Source organism: Anomaloglossus baeobatrachus, chromosome 2 (assembly GCF_048569485.1).
Source record: "Anomaloglossus baeobatrachus isolate aAnoBae1 chromosome 2, aAnoBae1.hap1, whole genome shotgun sequence".
NCBI lineage: Eukaryota > Metazoa > Chordata > Amphibia > Anura > Aromobatidae > Anomaloglossus > Anomaloglossus baeobatrachus.
The window spans coordinates 512,073,049-512,089,319 of NC_134354.1; the positions used below are offsets into that span (position 1 = coordinate 512,073,049).

At 46.7% G+C, this 16,271-nt stretch overlaps 1 protein-coding gene across 17 annotated transcripts in view; it reads left to right on the plus strand.

The window, feature by feature from the left end:
- The window catches only part of ABI3BP (ABI family member 3 binding protein), a 566,204-nt gene that overhangs the window by 246,323 nt on the left and 303,610 nt on the right, over window positions 1-16,271 (plus strand). For all 17 annotated transcript variants that reach the window (XM_075336532.1, XM_075336540.1, XM_075336538.1 and 14 more), the window contains exon 7: window positions 9,667-9,718. In XM_075336532.1, the coding sequence (XP_075192647.1) occupies window positions 9,667-9,718 (52 nt within the window). The remainder of the gene's footprint in view (window positions 1-9,666; window positions 9,719-16,271) is intronic.

The window sequence follows — 16,271 nt, forward strand, 5'->3', positions numbered from 1 at the left end:
GAAAACAATGAGAAAGTGCAAAAACACTACGTGTAAACATAGCCTAACGGGGTGAAGGAAGAGTTTTTTTCTTTCTTTTTTATTTTACCTTATATACAAGTCATTGTATAAGAAAGAAAGAATATTTCTTGCCATTTTTTTTCTTGTAAAATCAATTTTGTCTTCTGTTTTCTATGTTTTATTGTAAGTTCGTAAAACTGGCATAATAGTCTGACAACATTGTTCCCAGCAGAGACCTGGGAGTCAGAGATGCTTCTAGGCCTCTTCCCTTTTACCATTCCATTTGAGTGCCGTTTCCATTTATTTCAGTGATTTTCTTGCCCCCCAGCTCTCCTGGGGGGTTTTCTGGAAGAATGTTCGAGTTCCCCATTGACTTTCATTATACACGTTACTTGTAACGAGCCCGTCTGAGCATCTGACTGCCTCAAATTGAGTATCGAGTGCTCAAACTTTTTCTGCTGATATAAAGAGTAACCTGTGGATGTTGCTGTCAGATGCTGATTGCCAATATGTTTTCTTGACTATTGTTTAAATATAATCTTCCATACCTGTAACACTGCTGTTCCATTAGATCATGCAGTAGTTGCCAAAATACAATTTAAAATTACCATTCTAACCTACAAAGACTATCCAACTTTTTTCTCATTCACAAATACCACCCCACTTGCAACCTCCTTTCTACAGTTTACAGAGACTTGCCAGGTTAGTTCTGATGAATATATATATGTTATCCTGCACGGTCATGCATAGAAATCATGAGGACCCATTGTAAATGTAGCGCCCCTGAAACTATCAGTGCACTACAAGGAACTGCATACTCTTGGGGATGCAGGACCTATTCCCTGGGATCTGGAGTAACAGTGCCATTAACAACCAAAACATGAATCAAATCCTAGTGAACTCTCCACACCAGGCATAAGAGGTTAACAGTAGGATTTAGCCAGCTTGTTGGGAGGAGTTTGAGAGTCTGAGTCTGAGTCAGTTAGAGTCTGACGGTGCACGTTGAATTGTGCGGACGTGCCTGCACTGGGTCCGTGAGGTCAACAGGACGGGCACCGGAGATACCGCTAGGACCGGAGCACAAACGGGGCACAGGGCCCTAGGTAAAATGTTAAGTTTTAAACGGTTTGATAAATACCTGCATGGTGTGGAAACCTTCACGGCCTTCACCGAACCAAATAATTCGGGGGTATCAGCAGCAAACTAGGATGGGGGTTCGGACACTTACCTCCCCGCAGGGTCCGCGCTGCCCGCCGTACGGAGAAGGAGACTGTACCCCAAAAGGGACAGTCGGGGCCCCCAAACGCTTCAAGCTACGGGGACTCAACTACAAGAGAGTGCCAGGGAAAGGGCAACCTGGGTCACTACATTGGCACTGATACTTCTGGGCCTGGAACCAGCCTACCAAGGGTCCATGCGCCGATATTGAGTACACACCCCCAACTATTCCATTACAAGGTCCATCATAGACCTGCGAATAATATAAACACTGTGTGGATCCCTGTGGGGTGCCCTATTGATGTGGCTAATGTCCGCCTATATGGTATGCCGCTTAGCATTGACTACTTGAAAGATTGAATCCTATGTGGAAATGAATGGGAGGACAATACAGAAAAATACTGTCATTTAATTTAAGACTGATATAGTGGAGAAACTATTTTGACTGAAGTGTGGGATCCCCGGTATTTGGTGGTCAGATGAGGATATTGTTCTTAGTGACGTCTACCTTTATATCAAGTGGAGTCATTGTTATACAAGATAGGCACAGTGAAAAATTATCAGGGTGATCTAAATCCCCGGACCTCCAGCATTAGGCGGCTGTTGCATGGACGTTGTCCCTTCTGGCATCTCATATTGAATGTGATTCACATAATTTTACAAGTGAATTTCAAGAATCTTGTTGAGACGCCCCTGATGAGCCCTTATAGTGGAAGAGAGAAGGGCGAAACGCGTAGGAAAATTCTTGAAATAAAATGTGGATTTTTCTCTAATTTATCTTATCTTACACAGACATATGAACTGACATATATTTGATGTAGGAATTAGGCCCCTACCCCTAGAATATATAAGATGGCTGTAACATTACAATTACCCTTTCTAGACTGTGCACTGACTTTCCCTGGGCTCAGTTGGTGAAACACATGTTCTAACTTTTACAAAGGAGCACTGGTGTCTAGAATAAGGGAGGGAACAAATAGGGTAAAGTCGACGTTAAACGGGGGCATTATTATCTTTAGGACACCAACCTCCGTTTGTCAGGATGGGAAAGGATAGGGATAGTTTCTATCATGTTCCCTCTCCTTTTTCTTCCTCAAATACTGAGCCGGGTAGAGTCCCAGAACTGTCGCATCTAATGTATGCGGCAATTCTGGGCGTCTGCTATTGTTAGGCTGGGGGACTCCCCATAACGTGGAGCTCCCCATCCTGAGAATGCCAGCCTGCAGCCGTATGGCTTTATCTGGCTGGTATTAAAATTGGGGGGACCGCACGCCAGTTTTTTTTAATTATTTATTTATTTATTTCTCTGCTCCATAGTGACACGCCCACCAGCGGCTGTGATTGGTTGCAGTTAGACAGCTGTCACTCAGCGTGTGGGCGTGTCTCACTGCAACCAATCATATTTGCCGGTGGGTGTGGAAAGCAGGGAATACGAGATTGATTAATAAGCGGCCGGCTTTTTCAAAAGAGGAAAAGCCGCCGGAGCTTTTATAACAGCAGTGCAGCGCCGCGCCGGAGATCTGGAAACGGTAAGTATGAGAGAGGGGGGGAACTGACCGACAGACAGCGAGAGGGACAGATAAGACAGAGAGACCGACCGACAGACATAGAGAGAGACCGACCGACAGACATAGAGAGAGACCGACCGACCAACGAACTGAGGGAGAGAACGAAATAGAAAAAGAAAAAAGACCGACATCACATGAAAAAAGCACAAAACGTACACGGAGCATACAAAGATGCGTCCATGTCACTCGGGCGTGCGCACAGACCCATTGACTTTCATTGGGTCCGTGCGTGCGTGTTGCGTGCTGAAAACGGACATGCTTCCGTGCAAAACGGAGACACAAACGTAGCACGCACACGGACACACGGACCTTAAAAACGCACATGTGTCCTCAAACATTAAATAACATTGGTGCACGTTTGTCCATGTCTCCGGTATATACGGGACGGACCAAACTCGCACGTGTTTGACGGACGTGTGAAGGGGGCCTGAAAATGTTCTTTCTTCAGCGCTCTATTGGGAGACCCAGACGATTGGGGTATAGCTACTGCCTCCGGAGGCCACACAAAGCACTACACTAAAAAGTGCAAGGCCCCTCCCCTTCTGGCTATACCCCCCCGTGGTGTCACGGGTTCTCCAGTTTTCAAGCTTTGTGCGAAGGAGGTCAGACATCCATGCATAGCTCCACAGATTTTAGTCAGCAGTAGCTGCTGACTATTTCGGATGGAAGAAAAGAGGGCCCATATAGGGCCCCCAGCATGCTCCCTTCTCACCCGTTGATGGTGTTGTAAGGTTGAGGTACCTATTGCTGGTACGGAGGCTGGAGCCCACATGCTGCTTTCCTTCCACATCCCCCTGAGGGGCTCTGAGGAAGTGGGATCCTGCCGGCCTCAAAGCTCTGACGCCGGGCTCCATCCACAGACCCATTTGAACCTGCTGGATACGGAGCTGGAGTACCGTTCAGGGACATGGCCCTGCACCATTACAGGTACTCTGTGTCCCCGTACACACAGGCACAGCACACTCCAGACTTGCTGGGTGTGCTAGTGCGCCGGGGACAGTAATGGGTTACAGTCACTGCAGCTTTGCTGAGTGACTTTGTGTTTTGGGAACTACCGCGCCGGACGCTCCGGGAGCGGCGGCGCGGCTGGGACTTGTAGTTCGCCGGGGACTGGGCGCCGACCGCGCTTTTACGGCGGCGGCGCTTATAAATCCAGTCCCCGGCTTCTGCGGCCTAGTGCCGCTTCGTTCCCGCCCCCTCCCTGTCACTCAGGGAAGGGGACAGACGCTGAGCAATCAGCAGCGCCGAGGGCTGGAGCCTTATTTACATGCTCCAGCCCTCTCACTGCAGTGGCGATCATACACCCGCTTATAGGCGGGCGGTAAGCGGCACACATAGTGCTGACCACAATATAACTGCAGTGTGTACATGTGTTGTTTTTAACTGCATAGGTCGCTATATGCCCGCTTGGGGAGCGACACATCAGCAGCAGGAAAGCAGGTGTGCTAAGGCACAGGCTTTCTAGGCTGCTTGTATTGCACGTACTGAAGTGTTCATTTGTGTTTATGCTTATATGCTATACATTGCACTGTACAGTCGCTAGTCTTAGCTATATTCTCCTGGAATGGCTAGACTACAGCAGCAGAAAACCAAGGGTGCTGGGGCACAGGTTTTTTTCTATGCTGCTTGTATTGCATGGGCTGCAGTATGCATTTGTACTTGTGCTTGTATGCTATACATTGCACTGTATGGTCACTCTTCTGGGCCATATTCCCCTAGATGACTAGTCTACAGCAGCAGAAGAGCTGGGGTGCCAGGGCACAGGCTTCTATGCTGCTTGTATTGCATGTGCTGCAGTGTTCATTCGTACTTGTGCTTGTATGCTATACATTGCACTGTAGGGTCACTCTTCTGGGCTATATTCCCCTAGGTGACTAGTATACAGCAGCAGAAGAGCAGGGGTGCCAGGGCACAGGCTTCTATGCTGCTTGTATTGCTTGTGCTGCAGTGGTCATTTGTACTTTATGCCTGTATGCTATACATTGCACTGTACGGTCACCAATCTTGGCTATATACTTCTAGATAGCTAGTCGGCAGCGGCAAAAAAGCAACACAGATTTTCAGTGCTGTTTTTACTACATGGGAGGCTGTTCATGACACCGTCCCATTGTGTGCATGCTCCCCTGTAGCACGTCGTCTGCCGGGGTCTCTAGCACTTCGTCTGCCGGGGTCTCTACTAGTTGTGGCCAAAGAAACCACCTGTCAACCCTGTCCATGGACAGGGACGGAGTAGTCATAATATAGAGACTTGCAGTCCAGACAGGCCATGGGCAATCTACTTGACCAAAAGGCAGCTCTTCAGGGCTTTGATACTGACATCGCTCTCAATCCGGATACACCGGGTGGTAACGCCATACGGAATGATCCTATACCGCCCATCAATGGAAGGTTGGATCTTTCTCCCTCAGCTCCCCCAGTGGAGATAGGAGACGAACAGGAGAAGTCCCTTTTCAGTATCTCACACAGATATTGAGTATTTTTCTGGCCACGCTGACTTCAGAGAAGCAGTCCAGGAACACCACGCTTACCAGATAAGCGTCTTCTCCAAACGTTTTTAGGATACACGTTATCCCTTTTCCCCTGACGTGGTCAGCGCTGGACCCAGGGTCCAAAGGTGGATTCTCCAATCTCCAGGCTTGCATCTAGAGCCATAGTTGCACTGGAGATGGGGCTTCACTTAAAGATGCCATTCACAGACAGATGGACTCTGGTTGAAATCTGTCTAGGAAGCTATCGGCGTGTCGGTTGCTCCGGCATCCACAGCCGTATAGGCAACCTAACCTTTTCAGCTGTTCTTGCGCAGCTGGCCTTGAGCACAGGGACATCTGTACCGCAGAGGCGTCTGTAACCCCGCAATGTCTGCACTGCGACTTACCCTGTTAATACTGTCCTAAAAGTACAGTCGAGGTTTCGGTCTTTCCCAAGCTCGGGCAGGTCCCAATTGTCCTCGTGCAAAAGGGCTACAAAACCTCAGACGGGCTCAGATTCCGGCCGGGCTCAATCACGCCCAAGGAAGGCAGTCGGAGGAACCGCTGCCAAGGCGGTCTCCTCAGGACTCTCAGCTCTCTCTCTCTCGCCGCATCCGCGGTTGATGGCAGACTCCCCCGCCTTTGGCGACATTTAGCTGCCACAGGTCACAGACCGGTGGGTGACGGACATTGTGCTCACGTGCACAGGACAGTGTTCTGTTCTCGTCCTCCGACTCCATTCTTCAGAACGGCCCCACCCCCCACCGAGCAGATGCCCTGCTGCAGGCGGTGGACGCTCTAAGAGCAGAAGGAGTGGTGATCCCTGTCCCCCCTCAGGAACGAGGGCGAGGGTTTGTACTCCAATCTCTTTGTGGCTCCAAAAAAGGACGGTTCCTTCCGTCCTGTTCTGGTCCTGAAACTGCTCAACGAGCACGCGAACGCCAGGCGGTTCCGGATGGGATCCCTCCGATCCGTCATTGCCTCAATGTCTCGAGGAGACTTCCTTGCCTCAACAGACATCAAAGATGCCTATCTCCACGTGCCAATTGCTACGGAGCACCAACGTTTTCTACGTTTTGTGATAGGAGACGAACATCTTCAGTTCGTAGCTCTGCCATTCAGTCTGGCGACAGCCCCACGGGTGTTCACCAAGGTCATGGCAGCAGTGGTAGCAGTCTTGCACTCTCAGGGACACCCGGTGATCCCGTACTTGGACGATCTACTCGTCAAAGCACCCTCCCTCGAGGCATGCCAACGCAGCCTGAATGTTACGCTGGAGACTCTCCAGACTTTCGGGTGGATCATCAATTTGGCAAGGTCAAATCTGTCTCCGACTCAATCACTAACGTATCTCGGCATGGAGTTTCATACTCTATCAGCAATAGTGAAGCTTCCGCTGAACAAGCAGCGTTCACTGCAGACAGAGGTGCAGTCTCTCCTTCAAGGCCAGTCGCACCCCTTAAGGCGCCTCATGCACTTCCTAAGGAAGATGGTGGCAGCCATCGAGGCAGTTCTCTTTGCGCAGTTTCATCTGCGCCAACGGCAATGGGACATTCTCCGCCAATGGGACGGGCAGTCAACCTCCCTGGACAGGGAAGTCTCCCTTTCCCAGACGGCCGAGGACTCTCTGCAATAGTGGCTTATTCTCACCTCATTGTCATAGCCCCCATCCTGGGCAGTGGTCACGACAGATACGAGTCTGTCAGGGTGGGGAGCAGTTTGTCTCTGCCACATGGCTCAGGGGACGTGGACTCAGCAGGAGTCCACCCTTCAGATCGATGTTCTGGAAATCGGGGCAGGGTATCTTACCCTATTAGCTTTCCAGAAGTGGCTAGAAAGAGAGCAGATCCGAATTCAGTCGGACATCTCCACAGCGGTGGCATACATCAACCACCAAGAAGGGACGCGCAGTCAGCAAGCCTTCCAGGAAGTCCGGCGAATCCTCATGTGGGTGGAGGACACAACATCCACCATATCCGCAGTTCACATCCCGGGCGTAGAAAACTGGGAAGCAGACTTCCTCAGTCGCCAGGGTATGGACGCGGGGGAATGGTCCCTTCACCCGGACGTGTTTCAGGAAATCTATTGCCGCTGGGGGGTGCCGGACGTCGACCTAATGGCGTCTCGGCACACCAACAAGGTCCCGGCATTTATGGCACGATCGCGCGATCACAGAGCTCTGGCGGCAGATGCCTTAGTGCAAGATTGGTCGCAGTTCCGGCTCACATATGTGTTTCCACCTCTGGCACTCTTGCCCAGAGTACTGCGCAAAAATCAGATCCGATTGCAGCCGCGTCATACTCGTCGCACCAGACTGGCCGAGGAGATCGTGGTACCCGGATCTGTGGCATCTCACGGTCGGCCGACCGTGGTCACTACCAGACCGACCAGACTTACTGTCCCAAGGGCCGTTTTCTCCATCGGAATTCTGCGGCCCTGAACCTGACTGTGTGGCCTTTGTGTCCTGGATCCTAGCGTCTTCAGGATTATCCCAAGGGGTCGTTGCCACCATGAGACAGGCTAGGAAGCCCACGTCTGCTAAGATCTACCACAGAACGTGGAAGATTTTCTTAATCTGGTGCTCTACTCAGGGAGTGTCTCCCTGGCCATTTGCATTGCCTACTTTTCTTTCCTTCCTACAATAGGAGTTAGAAAAGGGCTTGTCGCTCGACTCCCTCAAAGGGCAAGTCTCAGCACTATCCGTGTTTTTTCAGAAGCGTCTAGCAAGTCTTTCTAAGGTGCGCACGTTCCCGCAGGGGGTTTGTCATATCGTACCCCCGTACAAGCGGCCGTTAGATCCATGGGATCTGAACAGGGTTCTAGTTGCTCTCCAGAAGCCGCCTTTCGAGCCTCTGAAGGAAGTTTCCTTTTCTCGCCTGTCACAGAAGGTGGCGTTTCTCGTTGCGATCGCATCGCTTCGGCGAGTGTCTGAGCTGGCAGCTCTGTCATCCAAGGCTCCCTTCCTGGTGTTTCACCAGGACAAGGTGGTGCTGCGCCCCATTCCGGAGTTTCTCCCTAAGGTCGTATCCTCGTTTCATCTTAATCAGGATATCTCCTTACCGTCCTTTTGCACTCATCCGGTTCACCGGTATGAGAATGATTTACGTTTGCTAGATCTGGTGAGAGCACTCAGAATCTACATTTCCCGCACGGCGACCATACGCCGTTCCGATGCACTTTTTTTGTCCTTGTCGCTGGTACGCGCAAGAGGTTGCAGGCTTCTAAAGCCACCCTGGCTCGATGGATCAAAGAACCAATTCTGGAAGCCTACCGTTCTGTAGGGCTTCCGGTTCTTTCAGGGCTGAAAGCCCATTCAACCAGAGCCGTGGGTGCGTCCTGGGCACTACGACACCAGGCTTCGGCTCAACAGGTGTGCCAGGCAGCTACCTGGTTGAGTCTGCACACTTTCACCAAACATTCTCAGGTGCATACCTATGCTTCGGCGGATGCCAGCTTAGGTAGAAGAGTCCTGCAGGCGGCAGTGATTTCCCCGTAGGGGAGGGCTGTTTTGCAGCTCTAACATGAGGTATTTATTTACCCACCCAGGGACAGCTTTTGGACGTCCCAATCGTCTGGGTCTCCCAATAGAGCGCTGAAGAAGAAGGGAATTTTGTTACTTACCGTAAATTCCTTTTCTTCTAGCTCTTATTGGGAGACCCAGCACCCGCCCTGTTGTCCTTCGGGATTTTTTTTGTTGTTTGCGGGTACACATGTTGTTCATGTTGAACGGTTTTTCAGTTCTCCGATGTTACTCGGAGTTAATTTGTTTAAACCAGTTATTGGCTTTCCTCCTTCTTGCTTTGGCACTAAAACTGGAGAACCCGTGACACCACGGGGGGGTATAGCCAGAAGGGGAGGGGCCTTGCACTTTTTAGTGTAGTGCTTTGTGTGGCCTCCGGAGGCAGTAGCTATACCCCAATCGTCTGGGTCTCCCAATAAGAGCTAGAAGAAAAGGAATTTACGGTAAGTAACAAAATTCCCTTCTTTTCTGATAAGCATATAACCTGATGTAAAATATTCCAATTCTACCTCCATCTGACATGTCTAAAGCTGGTTGCTAATTTCCCAGATCTCTTGTATCTACAGCTTATACATTGTAAGCTAATATATAGTAGGGATCTTATCTAATGGATCTTGTAAGTAACTGTTCTATTTGTCTGTAACACATGTATAATTATTACAATGTGTTACCCAGATATTGTGCTGTGTCAAACGCAGCGGAAGTTATTGATGCTGCATAAGTAAACAATAAGAGGGTCCTCGATTTCCCTGTACTTTCCAAAATTAAAGCTGTAAGCTCGGGAAGTCTTCCAGTTGTTGTTTACTATCTATGTCATTGGTTGTGTGTGTTCTGTTTATAACAATTCTTTTTGTCATTCATACTGATGAGTTTAATTTGCTTTTATTTACAGTATGCCACAGAAGACACAAAGGCATTCATTCCAGTAACGAAAGTGAAGCAAGGTAATCTATAATTGCTAAATTGTATACATTAATAATACAGCTATTCATTAGGCATAACTAGGGGTTCAGTTACTGAATAAGCTGACCAACTGCCCCACATAATAATGCCCACCACCGTGCCCCCCACATAATAATGCCCACCACCGTGCCCATTACATAGTGTAATGCCTCATTTGTGCCCTCTAGATGGTAAAATTGCCCTTAGAAAAAATTAAAACCCTTTGCAAGTGCCCTAGAAAAGTGACCACATTTTGCCTATAGAAAGTAATAATATTCCCTGTGCACCTTTGACTGTTACAATACCCTGAGTTCCCCTATAACAATAAAGGTTAAGTTTCTAAATAACATTTAATAATGTCCCTTGAGTCCCCCAATGTACAGTTCCCCTTTACACAGTATGATGCCCTACACCTCCCCTCTGCAAAGTCTGTTGGGCCCACAGTTCCCTTACACACAATACATTGGGTCCACAGCACCCCTATACACCATTTCATGGGCCCACAGCTACCCTATACACAGTATAATGGTCCCACACCTCCCCTATGCACAGTATGATGGTCTCACAGCTCCCCTATAGGCAATATGGTTATCCAACAGCTCTCTCATACACAGTATGGTAGACCCACAGCTACCCTATACACAGTATGATGGACCTAGAGCTCACCCTAAACAGATCATAATGGTGCACACTCTGTATAATGGCCTAATCACAGTATAATAGCCCCCACAGTAACCAACACACTGACTAATGGTCCCCACAGTAGCCCCCAAACTATATATTTGCCTCAGATGACCCTCATTCTGTATAATGGCCCCCAAAGTAGTACCCACAGTTTATGACAGCCCCCCACAGTAGTCCCCACACTGTTAAATAGCTCCCAATGTTTATGACAGACCCTAGAGTAGCCCTCACACTGAATGATGGCCCTCACATTGTAAGATGGCCCCCAAGGTAGGTCCCAAACTGTATAATGGCCCCTGCATTAGCTGACACGCTGTATAATGACCCCCACATTAGCTCCCACGCTGTATAATGACCTCCTCATTAGCTTCCACGCTGTATAATTACCCCCACATTAGCTTGCATGTTGTGCAATGGCCCCTGAATTAGCTCCTATTCTGTATTGTGACCCCCACATTAATTCCTATGCTACATAACAGCCCCTGCATTAGCTCCCACACTATATAAGTGCCTACCACAAAAAATTAGGGACCCACTTACTGTATAAGGGCCCTCCATACTGTATAAGGGCCCCTCACAATGTATAAGGGCTCCCATAGTACTACTTACTTTGTATTAGAGCCCCCCCAGAACTCCCGCAATGTATGGGGATATATTTTATGATGTCCCCACAGCCCCACCACACATTTTAATAACAATAAACATCATATACTCACCAAATCCAGGATAATAGCACTGTCATCGCACACACAGTGTGATGACATCACCGCACTGGGATTTTGACATCCTTTGTGTTTGCTGGCACCATAATCCTGCTGTTCTGTAAACCGCATGCTTAAAGGGAACCTGTCACATGAAAAAAGGTTATAAACATGAAAATATAGGGTCAATCAGCAGGTTAATAGTGTTTAAAACCTGCCTGGTGCCTGCACATTAAACCCCGCTGACTGGATAAAATTAACTTTAATCCACTGGTCAGCATTTGGGTTTCAGTAGTTTCAGTGGCGCATATGCGTGTTCAGTCTTCACTCTGTATCAAGAATGGCGGCTGTAAATGTGTCCCCCCACACTGACTGACAGCTTCCTAATGCTGAACCAGTCAGTTGGAGGGCATGGTAACAGCCGGCGCTTTTCATACACACAGTAATGACTGAACCCGCGCTTGCGACATCCCAGTGACTTAGGTGGGCTTTACACGTTGCGACAACGGTAACGATATATCGTCGGGGTCACGTTGTTAGTGATGCACATCTGGCGCCGTTACCGACATCGCAGCTTGTAAACCCTAGGAGCGTCAATCACCGATCACAAAAACGTCAAAAATCGTGATCGGTGACACGTCGCTCCTTTTCATAATATCGCTGCTGCTGCCGGTACATTGTTGTGTGTGAAGCCGCAGGAACGACAAACATCTCCTTACCTGCGTCCCGCCAGCAATGCAGAAGGAAGAAGGTGGGCGGGATGTTAGGTCCCGCTCATCTCCGCCCCTCCGCTTCTATTGGCCGGCCGCTTAGTGACATCGCGGTGACGTCGCTGTGACGCTGAACGCACCTCCCCCTTGAAGGAGGGATTGTTCGGCGGTCACAGCGACGTCGCCGACCAGGTATAAGCGTGTGAAGCTGCCGTAGCGTTAATGTTCGCTACGGCAGCAATCACCACATATCGCATGTGCGACGGGGGCGGGTGCTATCGCGCTTGACATCGCTAGCAATTGCTAGCGATGTCGCAGCATGTGAAGCTCGCCTTAAACCCGAACGCTGCCAGGAATATAAAAGTTTCTTTCCTCCTGGCAGCAGGGTTCAATGTGCAAGTGGCGGGCAGGCTAAGAACACTATTAAACTCTAATTAACATCTTACAGTATCTGCAGACTAATAGCGTTTTTTACATGACAGGTTGCCTTTAATAAGCCTTGCCTTCTGTAGAACAGAGAGCGGCAGTGCAGGGATATCATTTCTCTCTGCTCTGCTGCATGTTTTTCTTCAAACAAATTACACAGCCTATCTGGTAATATTAAAAAAATAATCTTTAAAAATCGAAGAAAGGTTTAAAGGGGTATTCCCATCTCCAAGATCATATCCCAATATGTTGTAGGTGTAATAATAATAGCTATGTAGTATAGTTCTCCTGATTACCTATGTTGCTTACCGCATTTGCAGGGCATTGCAGCTTAGATATCTATTGTTATGACCACAAACAACTAACTGACTTAATGGCACATTACACGCTACGATATATCTAACGATATGTCGTGAGGGTCACCTCGATAGTGACGCACATCCGGCATCGTTTGACATATCGTAGTGTGTGACAGCTACGAGCGTCTGTGATCGAGCAAAAATACTCACTTTATCGTTGCTCGTTGACACGTCGCTCATTTCCTAAAAATCGAACGTCCTTCTGCGCGCCGGTTGTTCATTGTTCCCGAGGCAGCACACGTCGCTCCGTGTGACACCCCGGGAACGATGAACACAGCTTACCTGCATCCTGCCGGCAATGCGGAAGGAAGGAGGTGGGCGGGATGTTTACGTCCCGCTCATCTCCGCCCCTCCGCTTCTATTGGCCGGCCGCTGTGTGACGCAGCTGTGATGCCGAACGTCCCTCCCCCTTCAGGAAGTGGATGTTCGCCGCCCACAGCGAGGTCATTTGGAAGGTACGTAGTGTGACAGGGGTTTACGACTTTGTGCAACACGGGCAAGAAATTGCCCGCGCCGCACAAACAATGGGGGAGGGTGCGATCGCTCATGCGATCGCACGAAAATTGACGCATGTAAAGCAGCCTTAACTAAATGTCACTATTTGAGTGAATATAATCATAGCTACCTAAGCTGCAATACCCTGCACATGAGGTAAGCAATATAGCTAATCAGGAGAACTATACTTATACTATATTTCTAATTGTAAGCATTTGCAAATATCATTAATAATATACCTACTACATATTCAGATAGGATCTTGGAGATGGGAATATCCCTTTTAGGCTATGTTCACACAGGGCTTTTTTGTTAAGTTTTTTTTCTGACCTAAACCTGATCTTATGAAAAAATTACCAAGACAATTAGATCTCATTGTAATACCTTAACCCCATAAGGACATTAATGAGAAACCATAGAGATATAGGGGTAATTGACGGTGTAAATATAAGGTAATTGATGGGTAAATAAACATGCCATATAGTTTTCTTTTAAGCTGCTTTTTATTGTAGAAAATGTGCATAAATACAGCCAGAAAATTGGCAGATAGATTAAAAACTCGAATGATTACAACATGTAAAAATACCAGAAAAAAAGATGTTTGGAGGAGGAAAAGAAGTCCCAATTGGGGAATAGCATACCCTTGGATAAAAAACATACTGTAGGATCAAATGCAAGATAATAAGGATCACAGTCCTAACAGTTAAACTCCTATATAACACATAGAAGAAAGGGTAGGACACACAAGGTCACTTGTTTATCCACCATAAACTCCATAAGCATGTGCTGTCAGATAAATAATATACAGGGTTAAAGTGGCTTGGTGGTAAAGTGAAACCTGGAGACCTACCTGCTGTTACAGAGCCAAGAGGTATGCCAGACCTGACAATTGGGACAGGTCTGACAATTGTTTTGCTGAGGCTGTTTCAAAACACCATATTGAAACAGCCTCAGCATGTCTCCAAATTTCCAAGCAGAAAAATTTGTATTTATTTTCTGAAAATACAAGTTTATAGAATAAAACATCAATTTACATTTTACTCAAAAATATACCTATAAAGAGAAAAATCAGAAAAACTGAAAATTTTGCAGTGGTCTCTTGATGTTTGCCAGACCTGTATATATATATATATATATATATATATATATATATAAACTATATAGTTGTATAAAAATAAATAATTTAAAAAAATGATGTAGCGCTCCGCGGCATTTTTGATTCTCTGTGTAGATAAAGCGGATGGCTATGAGCTGCCACCCCCTTCTGCCTGGCGTTACCTTGACTGGTGATCAAAATGGAAAGGACGCATTGTTTCTTAGTGCCATTTCAAGGCGTTTTACCCAACTCGATCAGTGGCCCTGGTGGTGGTGACACGCTGGGTAATAAAGGGGTTAATACCAGCTTTGTATTCTCAGGTGGTTCTAAGCTTGAAATTCATGGTGTCAAGCCAAATTAGACATGGCCACCATGAATTTCTAGTAAACAGTAAAAAAAAAACACAACACAGAAAAAAACTTTTATTAGAAATAAAGCAAAAAAAGCATTTAGAGACTCCATCTTTATTATAAAAAAAATCCTTCGTCAATCCACAAGACAGCAATGTCAACTCTGCTTCATTACTCTGTAAAGACAAGTGTCTTTACAGAGAGAGAAGAAGAGAGCGGATTGTCAGCTCTGCTACATCGCTCTGTACAGAGCAAAAAGCAGGCTGACAGTGAGGGTATGATTCCACCTTCCTGATTCCAGGACCTTCGATGATGTCATAGTCATTGACCAGTCTGTAAGCCAATGTCTGTACAACATTCATACCAGACTGGTCACATGGCTATGACGTCATGCAAGGTCCTTCAGGCATTTGTGCTTACCGGTGGCACAGCAATGATCGGAGCCTGTTGCTCCCCATGGGACTCCTCTGTTGCTCTCCATGATCGTTCTCCATAATTCTCTGTACACAGAGTTAATCTTGATCAATGCATCATACATGGGAGGTTAGCATGGCCATAGTGCTATGACTATTTGGTCACAGGTTTCTTTGCTACTTCATGTTTTATCATGCAGATGAATTGGCCTCCTGACTAGGTGCCTGGTTTATTCTCTTGTGAGTAGACCTAGCTATATTGGTATTCGTGTATTTTGTATATAATTGCATATTTATTTCTGAGTACAGGTTTGCACAGTTTATATATATATATATATATATATATATATATATATATATAACCTTGTACATTCTATGATATGCTATTATCTGATATATTTATGATATTGTATAACGGTCAGTTTATTATATTGTGTCTCTTGTCCTGTTTCTATTATTGTATGAGTTTTGGTTTTAGCGTTTTTTATTTTTGTATCAATTAAGGTCATGTTCTTTTCTTATATATTTGGTCGGTTGTGCTTCCCGTTCATGTGCAGTACTTTTTCTCCATTTTACATGTATTTTCTACTGCACGGGTGAGCACTCATTGTTTACAACCTCTCTCATTATTGGTGGTGCACCTTTTTTCCTTTCCTTTTTTACTGGAATAGATAGCGGGCGCCATGTTGTTTTTGCATAGACCCTGATGTGCCTAAACAGTGGAAACCTCCCACTTCTGACCCCATTTTGGAATGTAGACCCCACAAGGAATTTATCTAGATGCTTGTTAAGCTTGTAAACCTGCAGGTGTTTCACAGAATTTTTTAACGTTGAGCCGTGAAAATGAAAAAAATGCATTTTTACCCAAAAAAATTTTTGCTTTTACCGCAAATCTTTCATTTTCACAAGGGTAGCAGGAGGTAATGCACAAGAGATAATTAAAGTGGATGATGAGATATGGAGACTGAAAGTCAAAAGTTCATAACAGTTACCCTTTTGCTTGTCAGTGTACTTATCTCCAATAGCCATTTTAAAATAGCGATGAGGGAATGAGGACCCTTAACTACCACTGTTTTTGTGCATATCAATGGTTGCTAAGGGGTTAAAAAGACTCTTTTTACATTACAGAGTTCAAAAGGTTTTTAGTTGATTTCAAAGTTCTGTACATATTTTCCTGGCAATCAATAGCATTTTAGTTATGTGATTTGCACAAATTTATTGGCCACAAACCTAACTTTTGTGTTAAATGCTGCAGTCGGCAAATTAAAATTTCACAGCATTCGCTCATCTCTAATGACAAACAATACAATCATTCTGAGGG